The following is a 17,182-nucleotide window of genomic DNA, read 5'->3' as shown; positions in this document are numbered from 1 at the left end:
TTAAATGATCGGCTGTGGTGTGTATTGTCCAACCTGGTGAGTTTTGGCATGAGGTGGTCATGAGCTGCATGAGCACCGATGCCAAAAAGCATCTTATCTTGATGGATGGGTTCATTATCACCTTCTAATTACAGGTGGATTTTCAAGTGTATTCATTACCTGTGCTGACTCGGGTTGTCTACATCTGTGTGGCCAGGGGTTACTGTTACACCAGCTGAACTGCAGGGGGTCAGCTAGTGTGTGTCTGTGAGGGGTTGGAGGGGTCCAAGGGTTTCTGTTTCAGCTCTGCTGTAGGGTCCCTGCAATTTTCATGAGCTCTGTGGGATCAGTGTTCTGTGCTCAGGCCAGAATGCCTGTCAAACCACCTTCTTCACTCTATCTAACAACATCAAAAGTCTGCGCTACTTTGAAACAACAAATGTAATGGGACTTGAGGGATGGTGTTATGTTGCTTAAAAGTTAAACTAAAAACAACTTTCTACAGAACTCTGTTTAGTCTAGAATGAATGAGAATTTCTGTACTGAAGCTGAGCCTGTTTAAAATAGGCTTTATTTCAAAGTAGAGCCTTAATTTAGTAGCCTGCTGGTGAGAGCACTTGTGGTTTCTCACACAAGGATTTGGCCAGTTTGTTCTACTCAACTTTATGAATTAATTTTCCTATGGTACATACAAATATTTACTTTGGAGAATTAAAAAAAAATGTCCTGATATTGTTTTGGAGTTGTTGTCCCATGGTGGTGGGCAGAAGCAGTTCCCACTTTTATGAACTTGCTTGGGTATGAAGAAGCGCAGTAGAACACGTAGGTTCTGGACTACAGGGAGTGCTGGATTGGTGGGACTGGGAAAAATATATTTTTATTATTTTTTGGTCTAAATTACATAACTCTCATACACACTTTACAAAATGTACCTGTTTAAAACTGCATCTGAGTTAGCTGCTGTTATTGGAATCACAATGCATTCTGGGTAATAGCACCAAACGGCTGTACTAATCTTGGTTTTGTAGTATGTGTGATCTTTGTGACCTTTTGTGGAACCTTTTTTTTAACCTTTAGCCTATAGGCTATTGGTTTTGTTTTAGTTGGTGTAGCCTCTGAAGCGAACACTGATGCTAATACAATACCTTTATTAACTTCATTATCACTGTAGCAGTTATATACTATCTCTGCATCTTTGACAATTAACATTTTAAAAGGAAGTTCATTTCACTTGGCTGAGAAAGGCTGAGATACTTAACCATCGCTCTCTCTGTGGCTCTACACATAAAGTACCTTGATGTTTTGTACTACTAAACTGTTACATCAAATAGTTCTATTTTTGGTAAACATGCCGACCACATACACACAGTGTTTCCCGATCTTCTGGACAGAGCCATCATCAGCATAAATTATAGCACTTAGCCTCTCGTGGCCCTCACAAGTCATTAAATGGACTCAATTAAGCATATAATACATTGTGGGAGCGTGATGGCTACTACTCCAGGGCATGTTATAATAAACATCATGTGCATGGTAGGTAGGTGGCTGAATACTTAATGGGACAGCTGAACAGGTAATGATTTCACATTACCATTTATATAATAGTCCAATAATTATATTCAAGTAAAATCAGTTATCACTTGTAAATAATTAAGTTTCACAGTTTGGTACAGTAAAAGGTTAAAATTACATTATTTTTCTTTTTAACAAAACATATGCATAACCATAACTGTGTCAAGGATGCCACTGCAACTAAACTACAAATGTGAACACATTGTTGTAGGAAGGCTCATTTGCGCACTCGCTGGGCTGAGTGCTCTTAGATTTTCTCATAAAGACACATCTAAGTTAATAGACTGTGGTTTTGACACAATTGACTGTCATTGGAAATAAAACAAACTAAAGTGATTGCATTGAAGAGAAAGCCTGTTTCACAAGCTTGGGTGTGCGTTTTTGGTTAGTTGGTGGTAGAGATTCGAAAATTCCCATGATACAATGGTCCTAGTCACTTTAAATATCTTGAACGCCAGACAAACAAATAAGGATCAATTCCTTCTCAAGTACAAAGAGTTAAGAACACATTTCCTACATTTTATAACACTTGGTTTAACATTGGGAGTTTTATCTGAAAAATCAATTATAGGTTGGGAATAAATATACAGCAGTACTGTAGGTATATATTTTTTCAAATGAGTTTCTGTCTCTTTTGAACATATGCCACCAAAAATGGAGAGTGAAAATGTAGAATGATCTGCCTGGATCATTGTCTTACTGCATACAATAGTTGCGCTTGAGCTTCAGGAAAAGTTATGGCAAATTCATTTACTCATTTAAATATTGTTACATGTTACATTACCACATCCCAACTGGACTGAACTGTGGGTGTCAATGTGAAATTTATACCCCAAGACTAATTTTAGGGCTGTTTGATCAAACACGTTACAACTTACTCCCAGTGTTTCCTGCTAGGCTGACCCACATCCTGACACTTATACAATGATAACAAGAAAATGAAAAAGGGGTTCGAGTGATAGATAGTGTCTGCATCAACAGGAAACGCACAGAAAACTGGGAATATTTAAGTCACATACAGTATTTGATACTCTGTCATGTTGTTTTTGTGGATTTTACTCTGGTTATTTTGTCATTTCAGTTCAACTTTTGATCATTCTTTATGGCTTGAGGGTCAGTTGTGTTGTGGGAGAATTTAGATAAGTGTTGGTGTTCTTACATTGACCTGCCATTAGCATTTTTATCTTATAGAGGCATTGATTTTTATTAGTTGGCGGGATCTGGTTGTTTTTGCTTTAAAATGATATACCGTATTATTATATGTATTTGTTTCAAACGTTGCCTTTGTTATTTATTAGAGTTATGTTAGTTTCACAGACCACAGTTTAGTGTGCACACATTTACACACAATTGTGTTTTCTGAAAATATATTTTCCAGAGTAAAAAGCTTCATTAAATGGTTTTACTCGCTCATATTTTAGAAAAACACTTCAAAAGTCTCGTTTGTGTTGATTATTCCTATTTTTCATTTTAATAAAGGGTAAACGTCTAACAGGAAGTTCCAGAAATGTCCAAATAAAGTTCTCTGAGGGATCAAAAAGAGCGATGCAGACAGAAACATGCCGCTTATCAAGTTATTGCAAGAGTAGACAGATGCTATTACAGCTTTACTTTAAATGAATTACTGCAGTATTATAAGTACATTTTATCAGAATTCGGTTTGGTTTTATGCTCATTTGTCTCCTTATGAATACATTTTATTTTCACTGCACACAAAGCAACACCGTTTAAAGCGCAGTAACATTCTTTGTGCTCCGTATAAAGAATGTCTCTTTTTTCAAAATTTTCGGGCACCGTCGCATACTTGTCCTTCCCGAGAGGAAAAAAACATCTTGATTATATTTCTGTCTGCGTTTCTCTGTGCCTTGTTCCGCGCTCCGGAGCTGCAGTGATGTCAGCCGCCTGGGTCATTTGAAGGTCACCAGCCTCAGAAGGGTTCATACAAAGTTCACTCGCATATATTAGGCAATTCAATTTTTCACTCTCTGTGGCAAAACTAGTTGGAAATGAGCTGCATGGGAAGGGACCGATATCCCATTCGTCATCTGAAACCGACCCACAACATGTGCTTTTAAACGCGACTCGTGTTTTCGATAGCGCGCTTCGAAAGAAAGCCAGTCCGGGTCGCTCGCTGCTCTGCCTGCTGTCAACAACCGGGACGAGACGGCAATGGAATGGAATAGTTGTTGGCTGCGCGCGGCGGACGAACCGTACTAACAACAAAAAAATGGCAGATGACCAGCCAGAAGAAGCCGCGGAGCGCTGGGAACATTCATGATTCCTGTGTGGGACGAAGAGGAGCGAATTGTGCCGTGTCGAGAAGAAGAAACAAAAGCAGAGAAGGAGGAGGAGGAGGAGGAGGAGGGGAAGGAGGAGGTGGGGGAGCGACGGAGTTTAATGGAGTTATGCGCACTTATGTCGGCGATTTTTATCCATAACGCACACGAATAGTTTGACGAAGCGCCGTCATCATGTTTGACTGCATGGACGTGCTGGCCGTGAGTCCCGGGCAGATGCTGGATTTCTACACGTCCAGCCCGTCGTCCTGCATGCTGCAGGAAAAGGCTCTGAAAGCCTGCATCAGCGGACTGGCGCGCAGAGAGTGGCAGCACCGGCGGAGCGCACACTGTAGGTCCAACTCACCTCATCGTCGTGTGTTGTTATTGTTGTGTTGTTACGGTGTGCTGCGGATGTTGCCTCACCTGCCAAGCCGCGAAACGGGGTGGAGGCGCAGCAAGTTTCCATGAAAGGGCCGTAGGTCTTTTGAAGTTAGTGGTGGTAATTTTAAATAATTTGAAATCCATCAGATAAGAGAGAAAAGTTTTGAAGTTACGCTTGAAAACAGGGCGCATGAACGCATCTCAGGAAAACATCAGAACTAGTAAAAGCATCAGTGTGTTATAGAGAGGATACTTTGCGGGGCGGCTAAGTTGACAATTTAAAACATAGTTCTTCTTGTACTTGTATGTTTTTATAGTCGACTTTTTTAAAACTCGCTCTCAGACGTCATTTCTCTCTGTGAGCCCACGTAAATCCTCAGCGGTGCGAGCAGCTGATGTGCGCCTCGGCACAGATCAGTGGAGTTCAGAGAGCAGCAGGCTGGAGGAATGCGTAGAGTAAACACAGGCGGCGTTCTCCACACCTCCTCGTGGAGGATGACAGGAGGGGCGGCTGACGAGCAGCGACCTGTGCTCCCTGACACTGATTTAGATGAACGACTTCACAGCGTTTCGATATTTGCTGCTGTTTTTAGGAGTAGATAGTTTAAAATCAGATGCGGGTCTTCAATCTTTAATAATACACGTTCATCCTGTAGTGGAAAAAACGGGAGAGAAATATTGAAAGTGATGATGTATTAGGTGTGTCACACCTGCAACAGAATAAATAATTAGAAAAAAATAAAAAAATAGAGTTATATTTAAATGTGCACTTTTTTCATCCATGTGCTCGTGAGTTACTTGTCACTGTTTGTTTTCACCGTCTTCCCGCTGCTCTGTGATTTATCCACATCTGGTACTGAGCAGCCTCCTGCTGTAATTCCTCAGGAAGGGTTTGTTTGCACACAACAGAACCTGAAGTGGCTGTTGCCTCAGCAGAGGGAGGCAAATTGAAAAAAGTTACAGGTGCTGAGCTTTGAGCTGACCTCCTGGCGATGGCCTTTATTGTTTAAAGAAGACGCTTTAGATATTTATGCACAACCATGTCATCGTCTGACATTTTCACAGTAAATGTTGTAGGTTATAAATTGTCATAAAGGTGGCATTTGTCTTTCAGTCTACTGTGTAGTGTGTGAGGCAGAAGTGTGTGGCGTATTTGCTTGAAAACAAATTCAGAGTTGTTTGCTAATAATATTTCTGCTTATATATCAGTTAGTAGAGTTTGAGGTGATAAGTTTTATAAGGCGTGGTTACAACCTCATTATACATCATTATACATTGTGTATATTGTCCTTTCAAACTGGAAAAAAAGACAAAAAGGAGCCTCTGTTGACTTTTCTCTCCCTTAATCGTCCTCACCGTGTTCAGCAGCAAGTCTGCCTTTGGTGCTGACCTCTACCTGTTGGAATAAGGCATATGTTTAAAATAGACTGTGATTTGAGCAAACCTCTCCCAGGGTCACCCAAATGTTACTTTATTAATTTATTTATTCAGCATAATGGAACCCCCCTGGGTGTTAATTAGCGGCATACACAACAAGCCAACAATTAATGCACTTCCTCTTCCAGTTTAGATGTTAATTAACAGTGATCAAGGACCTGCTTTGCACAGATAAAATGGGCTTTACAACTGTGGAATCCTTGCACAGGATTCCCACACTGTTGGAATGAAATTCACAATAAAAGCACTAACAGTGGAAACTGATGTCATTTAGAAGTACTGATGCTGTTGTGACTTAAAAAGACATGAGTGCAGTTTCCAGCATTGTACAGCTGATGTGTGTTATGGGATAATTGAGGCCTTTTTGTCTCCAAGGTTTAAGCACTTGTGATATGGACATGAAAGGCCATTAGCACAGCTTGCACACCAGGCTGATTTAGTGGGCGTGTGAAATAAAAGGTGGATGGGGGGAAATAAAAAGCTGTGTACAACAGTGTAATAAAAGGCGAGCTGTCTGATGCCAGGCGTGTGTAATCGACATGATTAGGATCCCACCAGTGTCACACTAGGGCTGCATATCGGCAACATTATTAACATTATCAGACCTTTAATGACTATCAAAAAATACTAGCAGACTGGAAAGATATACAGTACACTGCTGGAAAACAACGTTTGATCTTGTTTATGTATACACAGTATATATACACAATTTATATTTATTAAAAGGCTGATAATGCTGCGGGGGATTCCAATTAAATAAATACGCCTGCGTCAGGCAGCTTTCCTTTCATTTCTTTGCTGTATGTATGTACTGTAAACCCAGTTTAAACTCAAAACAAACCTCTAAATGACCCTTTATAAATATAAAAAAACAATTTAAAAAAGATTTTGTAATTTTATTTTTATATTTATTTAATCTCTAGATCTGGGCTACTTGTAGCATGCAGCAGATCAGAATCAACCCTAATTAATATGGGCTATTACTTTAAAATGTTTCACACAAAGGTGCAAAGATGTGAGAAGTGCTCGTCTGTCTCCACTTTGCTGCTGGTGTGGCCTCACGGCAGCAGCGCTCTGTCTCTGATGCAGAACTACATTTAAGACACTGCCTGCCACACACTCCCTGACTGACTCCTGTGGTCAGAACAAAACCAGATATGTTTCTCAAAGTTTCTCTTTGATTGTTCATCTATCACAGACAAACCATCAATTTAACCTGCTGCATATGACCGTCTATGCACTTTTTATTACTTTGTTAGTTGCAAATCTTCAAATACTTATATTGATTTCCTTTTATCTCTTTCTAATTTGTTATAAACAGACATCAAGTTTATTCATAAAATGCTTTTAAAACAGCGGAGGCTGACCAAAGTGCTTAATAATTAAAAAAATCCAAATTAAATAACATAACAATAAGAGTTAAAAATCAACAAAATCACCAACTCATACTGGGTTAAAAGCCAGAGCAAATTAGCATTTTGTTCATATTTATTATTATTAATTTATTTTTATTAATAACAACCACTTTTTTATAGGTGATATCGTAGCAAAGAGCCCAACTTACTGTAAAACCGATTTTTTTTATATCATAAAAAACTTAATTTCATAAAATTTTACTTAGTTTAACTTCTTCATATACTGTATCATATTAGTCTGTTTAAGGGAACGTCACCTACTTTTTTGTATTAAGCTGTGTTAAATGGTTTTTGTTCAGCTGTAAAATGAATATAAAGTAAAACCTTTTGTGTTGTAGGGTTTAGTCTTTGTCTTTTTCCAGACAAAAAACACTGTAGATCTAATTATTTTGGCACAGAATGATAAGATTTATTGAAGCAGGTCTACTGCTATGTGCAAAATGAATGATTTCACCCTACAAAGCCTTCATCAGCAAATTTTGTAAAATGTCAAGATGATTGTTGTTACAGTTACAGTTCTGCGGCTGTAGTAAAGGAAATTAGCATATCAAATTAGCATACATAAGGTATTTCTGAAACTAGTAAAGAAAATAGTCTTTCTAGAAATAATGTTGAATATATTTTTTATTTTTAATATATAAAATATATTTTTTGTCAAACAAACCGTTGGATGAGTTTTAAATAATAAAAAATAATATTAATATTTGTTCTTCTTTAAAATTCCATTTTCTCCAAAACTTGATGATTATAAAAAAAATTCATTTTTCATTAATTTTCATTTTTCATAACAGCAGCTTAAACACAAAACACCTCACTTTCCGGTACCTTACAACTCTGGGGTAAATTTTTTTCTTCTCTGCATCCTTAGCTCAAACCCTTGTTGTTGTTCGATTTTTCAGTTAAATGCCACAATTGGCCAATAGCTTTACTTATTACACGGTTTTCTAACAGGGCCAACTTAGAATTTAATTCAATGTAGAAGTGTTGGCTGGAGGAAAATAAAGTTGTATCCACTCTGAGCTTTTCAGGCCACGAATTAATGTTGAATAAAAAGAATCCTCTCGCCTTTCAGCACCTTAGTCCTTTCTCCCTCTGTTCCTTCCCTCAGCTTTCTCATCTATCGTCTGCTTTTGATGGCTTCTCCTAGCTTCTTTTTGGGTTTTCTTTGAAGTGGCCTGTTGTGTTTTCCCATGTACGGTGGGGGAGCTTCCCTTGACCGTGGCACTGCAGCCACCCCAGGGTTGCCATGAGGTCACAGAGGTGGTCAAGAGGAGGTGCTAGCTGGTCACATGACTGCCAAGCGCTGCCGCATAACAATGAACTGTTTGGTGCTAATATCTAAAACAAAGTCTTTCTTATGATGTTCATTTAATTGTTGATCTAATGGTCAGAGAACCTGGTGCAAAATTGACTTCCAAACTAGAAAAATTATCAGCTGAGTAGACGAGTAGGACGAGGAGGTGGCGATATGCTGCAAATGCTTCGGTTTCCGTCCTCCAGGTAACACTTTTATTATTACTTCATATATATTATTCATATGCCGCAATTAATGTCTTTGATTGTGTTTTTATTTAGGTTAAGCATCAGAGTTTAAGTCCACTTTTACTTCCCGCATTTTCAGCACAAACATGGCTTTGTCCTCGTTTCAAAGACAGTATCATGTTAATTTGCCAGTGTGCTGTGACAGACTTGCTTCAGGTCCTTTGCCATCTGTTGGGTGTGTAAACCATGTTGGCAGTTTTACATGTCACCAGTTTTCTTTCTATGCGTAGGAGAACAGGAAATAAGGACACTGAGGGCTACAGCCTGGACAGATGACGTGAGATGAAGAGAAGCGTCAATCACTAGTTTTGGTACTCAGGTTTTCATGTGATGCTGCCATCAATGAACATGATAAGACTCAGAGACCGCCACAATTAGTTTGTATTTTAGTTTTTGAACTAAAATCATAAATATTCTGTAATAATTCCAGTTAGAAATAGAAACTACTCTGCTCATGGAATGCCTTGACCATCGTAGGATTTCTATGTTAACTAAGCTGCAAAACAAAATAAATAATCACGCTTTTAAAAACTTTAATTAGGAAACGTGATTGTTGGATTTTGAAGCTGCCCTAATATACCTATTATAAAAATTATCAGCGCTTACTGTAAACATATTTTTGTTACTACAATGTGCTTTTATTCACAGCATTCTTGATGCTTTTTTGTAATTGTAAAATATTGCTCTGTAAAATAACTGTTCAAAACAGATAGCAACAGATTGGTGAACCTGGTGAATCACCCATAATGATTTATTTAGGGTCTGCTTAAAAGCGCTCTTCTGTTTGTCTATTATAATATAATATAATATAATATAATATAATATAATATAATATAATATAATATAATATAATATAATATAATATAATATAATATAATATAATATAATATAATATAATATAATATAATACTGTGAATACTTTAGCACCTTCTAACAGATGGCTGAGATGATAAGCATGGGGCGATAGTCTATAGTCTAGTCATGGCGTTGTAAAGCTGAAGTTATGGGTGATCTAAAACCTAATAGAACTGGGACTTGGTTGGAACAAAAAAAAAACACCTCAGACGAAACTCATGGGCGAGTGCTTGATCTATTAAAGTTTACTGGACACCAGAATCTAACATGTTAAAATAGAAGCCAGATTGTAAAGGGGATGTGTAGACAGTTACATGAAGGGGAAGGACTGGAACCTTATTTTGACGGGTTCCGTACTTTCAAACTGGTGAGTGGGGTAGGCCATACTGGAGCCCCCTGTGTGTCTAGTTAGAAAGTGACCAGGCTGCATCCTCTTTCTAAGGCAGAATTATATCAGTGACTTATTATTTTAGCTCATCTCAGCAGTAAAACCCCAGAACTCTGCACTGCATGTTCAATGATGGAGCTCTGCCCCTGTCAGAGAGTTGCAAGGAATGCATGACACGTATGTCAGAGCTAAGGAAGAACTAAAGCCTGCACCTGGTTGGAGCAATAAGTATCAGAGAGAAAACTATACTCACAGTAGGAACCCACAACAATGTGCAGAGTGACTAGCAGGGGACAAAGGACTCACAAGGGAAAGAGGCAAGTTTAGTATGTGCGGAGGAAACTGGTGGTGGGGAAGGAAAAGCTATGGAAGATGGAGAATGTTTAGTTTTTAGCCCTAAAAGGTGATCGAGAGATTGCTGTAATTGAGAAACAGCTAATGACTGGTTGAATTCGATGTGTTTTTCTGACTTTATCCCACATGCTGTCATTTGATAAAAGCCCGTATGGAGGGCACTGTCTGTCAGAGGAGTCGTTTCCTCCGGCCCTTCCCCTGATTTAGCCGGCAGCTTCCAGCAGGGAGTGTGCTATCCTGTGTGACCCCCACCAGCAGGTTCAGCCAGAGGCTAAGGGTTCAGCCGCTGTAGCCGTACATTTTTGTCTGCCTCCTCTTAAGCTAGACTCGCCATGTGTGCTTGTCTGTCATCAGTTTTTATTCATCTAATGGAGCTTTCTATGTATGTTAACTCGCAGGGAAGTTGAGTCAAAGTTTAATCACGCAGAAAATGAAAAAGGTTTCCCTGCACCTGGTCGGGCCTACGGCTTCCACACACACACACACACACACACACACACACACACACACACACACACACACACACACACACACACACACACACACACACACACACACACACACATACACACACACACACACACACCGAGGGGTGTAATGCATCTACGTTCATGAGTCCCATCTGTCTGCAGGTGGTCACGCTGCCTCCCAGACACAGCTATGAGTTTCAAATTGGTTGCAATGCCGAATTGTTGGCGCTGCCTCTCATCAGTGTGGGGCTACCCAGCCATTACAAATGCTCCAAAGGCATATCGCAAGCAAAAGTATTTTTCCTCTGGATGTATGCTAAAGTGTGCAGCACCATCTGGGATGGCTGAAATGCATTGTTTTCGTGCTCCAGCAGTCCTCAACGTCCTCATAATCATCTAATATGAACAGAGTGTGTTGCACCTTTGACATGTTTGATATAAAGGGCTTTGTGATATTATTGTTTTTTCCGCTGTACAGACAGAAGTAAAGAAGTAAGATTTATTTCACATGCATGAAATTATAAAATACGCAGAGGACATGCACAACTGTACTTTTTAGAATCAGGTTATGGAGCTATAGGGGATTTTACACTAACATGTACAACTGGAGAATTAAATCTAAACTTTATAGACAGTCAATTCTGTAATAGAAATATATGGTGTGTATTTTATACAATTTATCTATTGCATGTGTTATTTCTTTATTTTCCCATGTCTGTGTTTCTTACAGTAGCAGATTTCCCATTTATTTGTGCACAACAATCCTTTGTACATCAGCAGCACATTAGATTAGCTTGATCCCACCACAGGGAACAGCCACTTACTGTCGAGGCTTTAAGTTAGTATTTGTGGACACATGCATTTCACGTGCTTTGTCTGCGTCCTGTGTGTTTTTATTCAGACCACTGACTCTTCTCCATCCTGGTGTCTTGCCATAGATTTCCTTTATGTGCAAGCTGCTCTTTGCCAGCAACGTAGAGAAAGCATTTGGTGTATTAGACCTGACCTCAATGAAAACAAATGTCTGTTCTCCTCATTAATGAAACCTGGTTCGGCTGCAGTTGTTTAAGAAGGAACATGGCTCCTCGTGAAATTATTTACTCTTGGCCAAAGCTGCCTGAAATCCAGAGTAACAAACTAATTCTGTGCCATAATGTGAGCTGTATGCAAGTTTACATGAATATTCTGCAGAACCTTTAGGGAGTTTATGCTGAACCTGTTCCTGCTGAACATGATCCAGAGACCCAGATGGGCATGTCAATAAAGAGATAAAGAAAGAAATCAAATACTTCCATTTACAATGGTGAAGAAAACATTAATTTAATCAGCTGAGAGGCCAGAGAGACACCCTCCTTTTCTATGCAGATAGCCTGTGTTTTTGTGACTAGATCCCAGCATGTGTCTCAGTCTCAATGTGCCACCGCTACTGTGACTGTGACAGTTTGCAATTTCAGAACTATAGAAAAAGTATTATCATAACCTGTCAGTGAAGATTCACAGTTCAAGTCATGAACTCCTCATGGGGACTACTAGCAAACTGATTTTGATGTATATAATCCAATATCCAGGCCAATGTCATTTAGGAAAAACAGATCTTTATTCCTTATTCAAATGTATGATTCCAGTAAATCTTGCTTTTTTGAAAATACCTTTTTTCTTAGTCCTTCTCCTGTGTTCACTCCCTGCAGCAATTGAAACACAGAGCACCAGTTCTGAGGAGCTTGTCCCAAGCCCACCATCCCCTCCACCTCCTCCCCGAGTCTACAAGCCCTGCTTCGTCTGCCAGGACAAGTCTTCTGGATACCACTATGGTGTCAGCGCTTGTGAGGGCTGCAAGGTAGGACCCCTTGTCTCGTCCGGCTGGCTGATGTGCTCTATAGCGTCCACAATGCAGAGAAAAGGTTGGGTTCATGCAGAGCAGACATTATTGTTTTAGTTAGTGTGCTGAGGGAGTAGCAGCTGAGTGAAACTGAGCACTCAGTGTCATGCTTTATATTGGTTAAAGTAGAAATGGGAGACTGTTTCCATTTGCAACTCATGTATGTTCAATATGCTGACAATCCTTGACATGCATTAAAAAATAAATATAAATAAATATATAATAAATAATCCAGCATATTGCTAAATCCAACAATAATATTCTTAACAATTTACAGTAGTCAGCAATGAAAATAATTACCTTGAAGGAGTGTTCAAGTTTGCCCCTATCTCTGAATTGTGCATTAAAATGACGAACTGTCCTTTCAGTAACTGGTTGGTCAACAAATAATATTAAAATAATCCTAAAATTGATTTATAAAAACCATGGCTGGGATTGACTCAGTGACATTTCTAAATCATCTGGCAGCACTGTTTATATGTGAAACAAGCAAAGAAGGACATATGAGTGTAGAGAAGAGGCAGCACCTGTTGTTGGTCTTACATGATTACAGCGAGCTTGATGCTCAGTTTGGTGAGAAAACCCACTTCTGGACACTTAGCAAACTGCTTGTTATGGGTCAAATTGACCTGTTTCAAAGTTCAAACGTTTTTTAAAAATACGGTTTCCCATTTGTCTGTGTCACCCTGTACAAGAATGCAGGTGTTATTATTATTAGATGTTATTATTAACATCTGACGGTATCAACATTGCCTGTGAAAATTTGTTGATAAGCCACAATGTAAGCCACAGTCAGGAGCTCCTAAAAGGGAAGCTCATGATTGTCTGACGGGTCCAAAAAAACAAGGCTAACTCACTGTTGAGCTGAAAACAAGGCCCCTCTGTCCTCCAGGTTTGCCTTCACAGACAGAACAGCCCCAGTGTCTTACTGCCCCAAAAGGGAAAAATACTGGAATCATGAGCACAAAATCGCTGAAAGCAGCACAGTGGTACCAGAAACCAAATATGACTATGATTAAAATAGATCGTAGACAACCTGCACTAAGTCACAGGTTCCTGCAGCATCACGCGTTGGCCTCTGGTTGTTCAAAATTATGATACATCAGTCTACAACTCATTTATTGTTTGGATGGAGATGTAATGTAGCAGACAGTAACAGTAACAGACTGGACAAAGTGATCAGGAGGGCTGATTCTGTTTTGGGGGTGGAGCTGGACCCCCTACATGAGGAGGAGGATGCTGGTCGTACTCCTCTCTATCCTAGACAACACCTCCCACCCCCTACACAGTGTGCTGTCTGGACAGAGGAGCACCTTCAGCCAGAGGCTGATCAGTATTAGGTGCTTCATAGAACGCCACCGGAGATCCTTACTACCAGTGCCATCAGTCTGTACAACTCCTCCTCCCTCTGTAAGGGTTGATCTTTATCCGGGCAGTAACAAGTACAATATATGTTTAGCTAGTAATTAGATGTAATTAGACAATAGTAATTTGACTTGATGTGAGTGTGTGTGGATGTGTTAGCATTCTTATTTTTAATCTCCTTTCCTTTTTGTGTGTACCTCCATCTGTGACAGCGATCAAATTGTGCAAAATAATTTCCCTTTTCACTTTTTTGAATCTTGAATCTTGAAAGTTTTCTGTAAAAGAGAAGTATCTTCCATGAGTAGCTGGGAGAGCCACTAGTGATGCCACATTTATAAAGTAGCAGCACAAGACAGCTACTGTACAGGGAGGGATCCAGGACAGTACTTCAGGTAAGTCTGTTCCAGACTGTGTACAGTATAGTACAGTAGTGAAACTGTGTACGGTTTGTATGCAAACATATTGTGTGTGTCCTGGGCTCAGCAATAAATCATATTAATTATAATCCTCCTCTTTCTAGGTTGTTGTTGGGTTAAAAGAAATCAGGAAGAGGAGCCACGTCTGCAAGTTGTGTGTTTAGGCCCAGATAAGCATAGCCTGTGTAAAATGTGCAAAATTACACATAAACAAGTGTTCATGTTGTTCATATTATATTTTTATTTCATTATTTTGTTCATTTCTGGTTTTAAAACACTGCTTAAGTAAAGGGTACTTTTATTTTCCTTGATTTTAGGTCACAGGGTCAATTTGACCCTGAACAAAACCAGGGTTGTGTGATGTTTATCAACATCACACAATGAAAAAAAGTTGTAAAGAAATCATAAAAGTGTAAAACTATTGTGTTTCATATATACAGTATGGTGAGTGACTGAACCTGATTGAGAGGTGAAGACAAACATTGCTCTAAAATTGGGTGGAATTTTTAGAGAACGTTATACAAACCATTTTGTATCTTGGATTTTTAGTGTTTTGACACTTTTGGGTATCTAAGCATACCCTGAGATTGACATGTGAACATCATAGCTGTTCATGAGAAACAAACATAACAGGAGGGACGACAGTGTCTTAGTGCCATTTTCACTTCCAGCAACTGATATGGCAGCTCTTATTCTGTCTGTCTCCTTCCACTTATAGAAGCAGGTGCTATGCAACTGCTCACACCCATAAGTACATAAACATAAATACTGTATCAGTAAACAGTATATATAAACTATTCAACGTATATTCTCTGCAAGGCATCATTGATGCAGTAGCATCAGGTAAAGGTTTAGGTGAATTAGTGGTAATAGTCATGAATTACAGTCAGTTTAATCAGATTATCACCATGTACTGTACCTGCACCTTGTGGACAGACAGCGTAATTCTAGCCTAGACATGGTTGTTTTCTCTCATCCAGCCAGAATCTGTCTATAACTGAAGCACTGGTATGCCAGGAATCCTTTGGGGGTTTGGTGCCGAGGGAGGTGCTGATCAGTTCACTCAGCAGGCTTTGGGTTATAAGTCTGGATTCCTGTGTTGTTAATGTGCCAATACTGTATGAGCCTGACCTTTAGCTTTGGCCTGTATTTGATTCAATCAAAGCATAAAATGTATTATTTCTGTAATTTATTTGTTTACTGTAGCATTAAAGATCAAAACAAAGGGTCTCTAGGAGACAGCAGGAAACCTCCAGCAGAACCAGGCTCAGGGCGGGCAGCCATCTGTCATGAGCACTTAGGGTGAGGGGACAGAGAAATGAGCAACAGGCCACAGAAGAAGAAGAAGAAGAAGAAGGCGAGAAACAGCTTAGAATGTCATGATACAAGCACGACTACGAGAGAGAGAAGACACAACGTTAAGAAAGAAGACAACATAAACTATGTAGGAACACATGGACAAATCTGAACAAGAGTCATTGTATATAGTGATGGTGATGTCAGTAAGGAGGGCCTGGAGTCTGAAATATAGTGAAAAGTAATTACTGTATCTGTCTCTCCTCACTCCTAACAGGAAAATGTTTCAATTCACAGCCTTGATTCTTGTGACATTCTGACTCCAGGATTAAATAGGATTATGCATTTTCTTCCTCACGCTGTGTTTTTGTCTCCAAGGCGAAGGCGCTGTTTTATGCAGTGCAAGGGGCAAGACCCTTCTATTGGATAGATGCAACCAAGCATACTTTACAGCTATAGGCTTTTGGCCAGCAAGAGGAGCCTTTTACTGCCCAGTGAATGTGCCAATTAGAGCCATAAATAGACTCAAAGACAGAGACAGGGAGAGTGTGTGCGCTGCGTAGTGTAAAGCTTATTTTAGTGAACCTCCAGCACGTGCACATTTACATGAATGCATCAAAACACTACAGGCAAACTGTACAGTCCCAGATCTGTTGAGGCCTGTTAAGGGATGAATTTACACACTTTGGTTGTTGGAATTTAGGGCTAATAGTGAAATATTCACAGATATGCAGTAGGAATAAACAATCATTAGAAGTATGAGTAGTGAAGACATGCGACAGAAGTTACTGGAGTTAATAACCAGATACAAATAAGGAGTCCTAAGCCTATTAGGTTGTTAGATTATTTTCATTGTTGTTTGTTCAGGGGCCGATCCAGTGTTTTAGATCAGAAAGAATTATTTTATTAAATAAGTAAAACTAACTCAGTTAACTAAACTAAAAAAAAGGTCAGCAAACCTACCCCTAGGGTATTTTAAATTGAGTGTTAGTCATTGACAGATTTGGTTCATTTAGACTTTTAATGTTAAGTTAATGGTTAAACTACCTGCTTTTCCTACCTCTTGCAGCTACAGCAAAGCATCTCAAAGTACAAACCAGTGTACAAAACTCGTTTTTTTGGCTTAAATATATCTTTTCAATTTTTTTAACTGAACATTTAAATGACAGTTTAAATTAAAATTTTAAATTTTATATTTCAAAAATTTAATTATAAAATGTTTTTTATAATTTAATTTTTGTTTCTTTCATAAAATCATAATCCGTACAGTATGGTAGAAAATAACTGCACTGTCACTGTTGAGAATATAAGACGTTTTTTATAACACATTACTTTTATTTTCAATAATTCTGAATATGTTCTATGATCCAACCTCTGCACACCTACCGAGAGTAACAGTAATGTGTGTTGGTTGTGCTTTTTTTGAGTTGAGCATGACTAAGCATCTGTGGTGACCAGTGACAGATTTACTGGTGGGACAGAGCTGATTTGAATTGTTAAAAATGGTGCAGACATATGGCCGAGCAGAAGCACATGCATATGCAACAGATGACA

General features: G+C 39.1%; 1 protein-coding gene and 1 long non-coding RNA gene across 4 annotated transcripts in view; both read left to right on the top strand.

Annotated features, from left to right (window-relative positions):
- The window catches only part of LOC114865364 (retinoic acid receptor beta-like), a 128,874-nt gene that overhangs the window by 74,924 nt on the left and 36,768 nt on the right, over positions 1–17,182 (top strand). For 2 of the 3 annotated variants that reach the window (XM_029166440.3, XM_029166438.3), the window contains exon 3: positions 12,361–12,509. In XM_029166440.3, the coding sequence (XP_029022273.1) occupies positions 12,361–12,509 (149 nt within the window). Of the gene's footprint in view, positions 1–3,165; positions 4,180–12,360; positions 12,510–17,182 lie in introns of those variants that run through there. The other variant, XM_029166439.3, reaches the window with a different exon arrangement.
- On the top strand, positions 12,524–15,974 carry LOC129604883 (uncharacterized). The gene is made up of 2 exons (XR_008696186.1): positions 12,524–14,308; positions 14,437–15,974. It is a non-coding gene; the product is annotated as an uncharacterized LOC129604883 (long non-coding RNA).

Source organism: Betta splendens, chromosome 11, assembly GCF_900634795.4.
Source record: "Betta splendens chromosome 11, fBetSpl5.4, whole genome shotgun sequence".
Classification (NCBI taxonomy): domain Eukaryota; kingdom Metazoa; phylum Chordata; class Actinopteri; order Anabantiformes; family Osphronemidae; genus Betta; species Betta splendens.
Note: the sequence above shows the minus strand (reverse complement) of the source record. Positions and strands in the feature narration are given on the sequence as shown.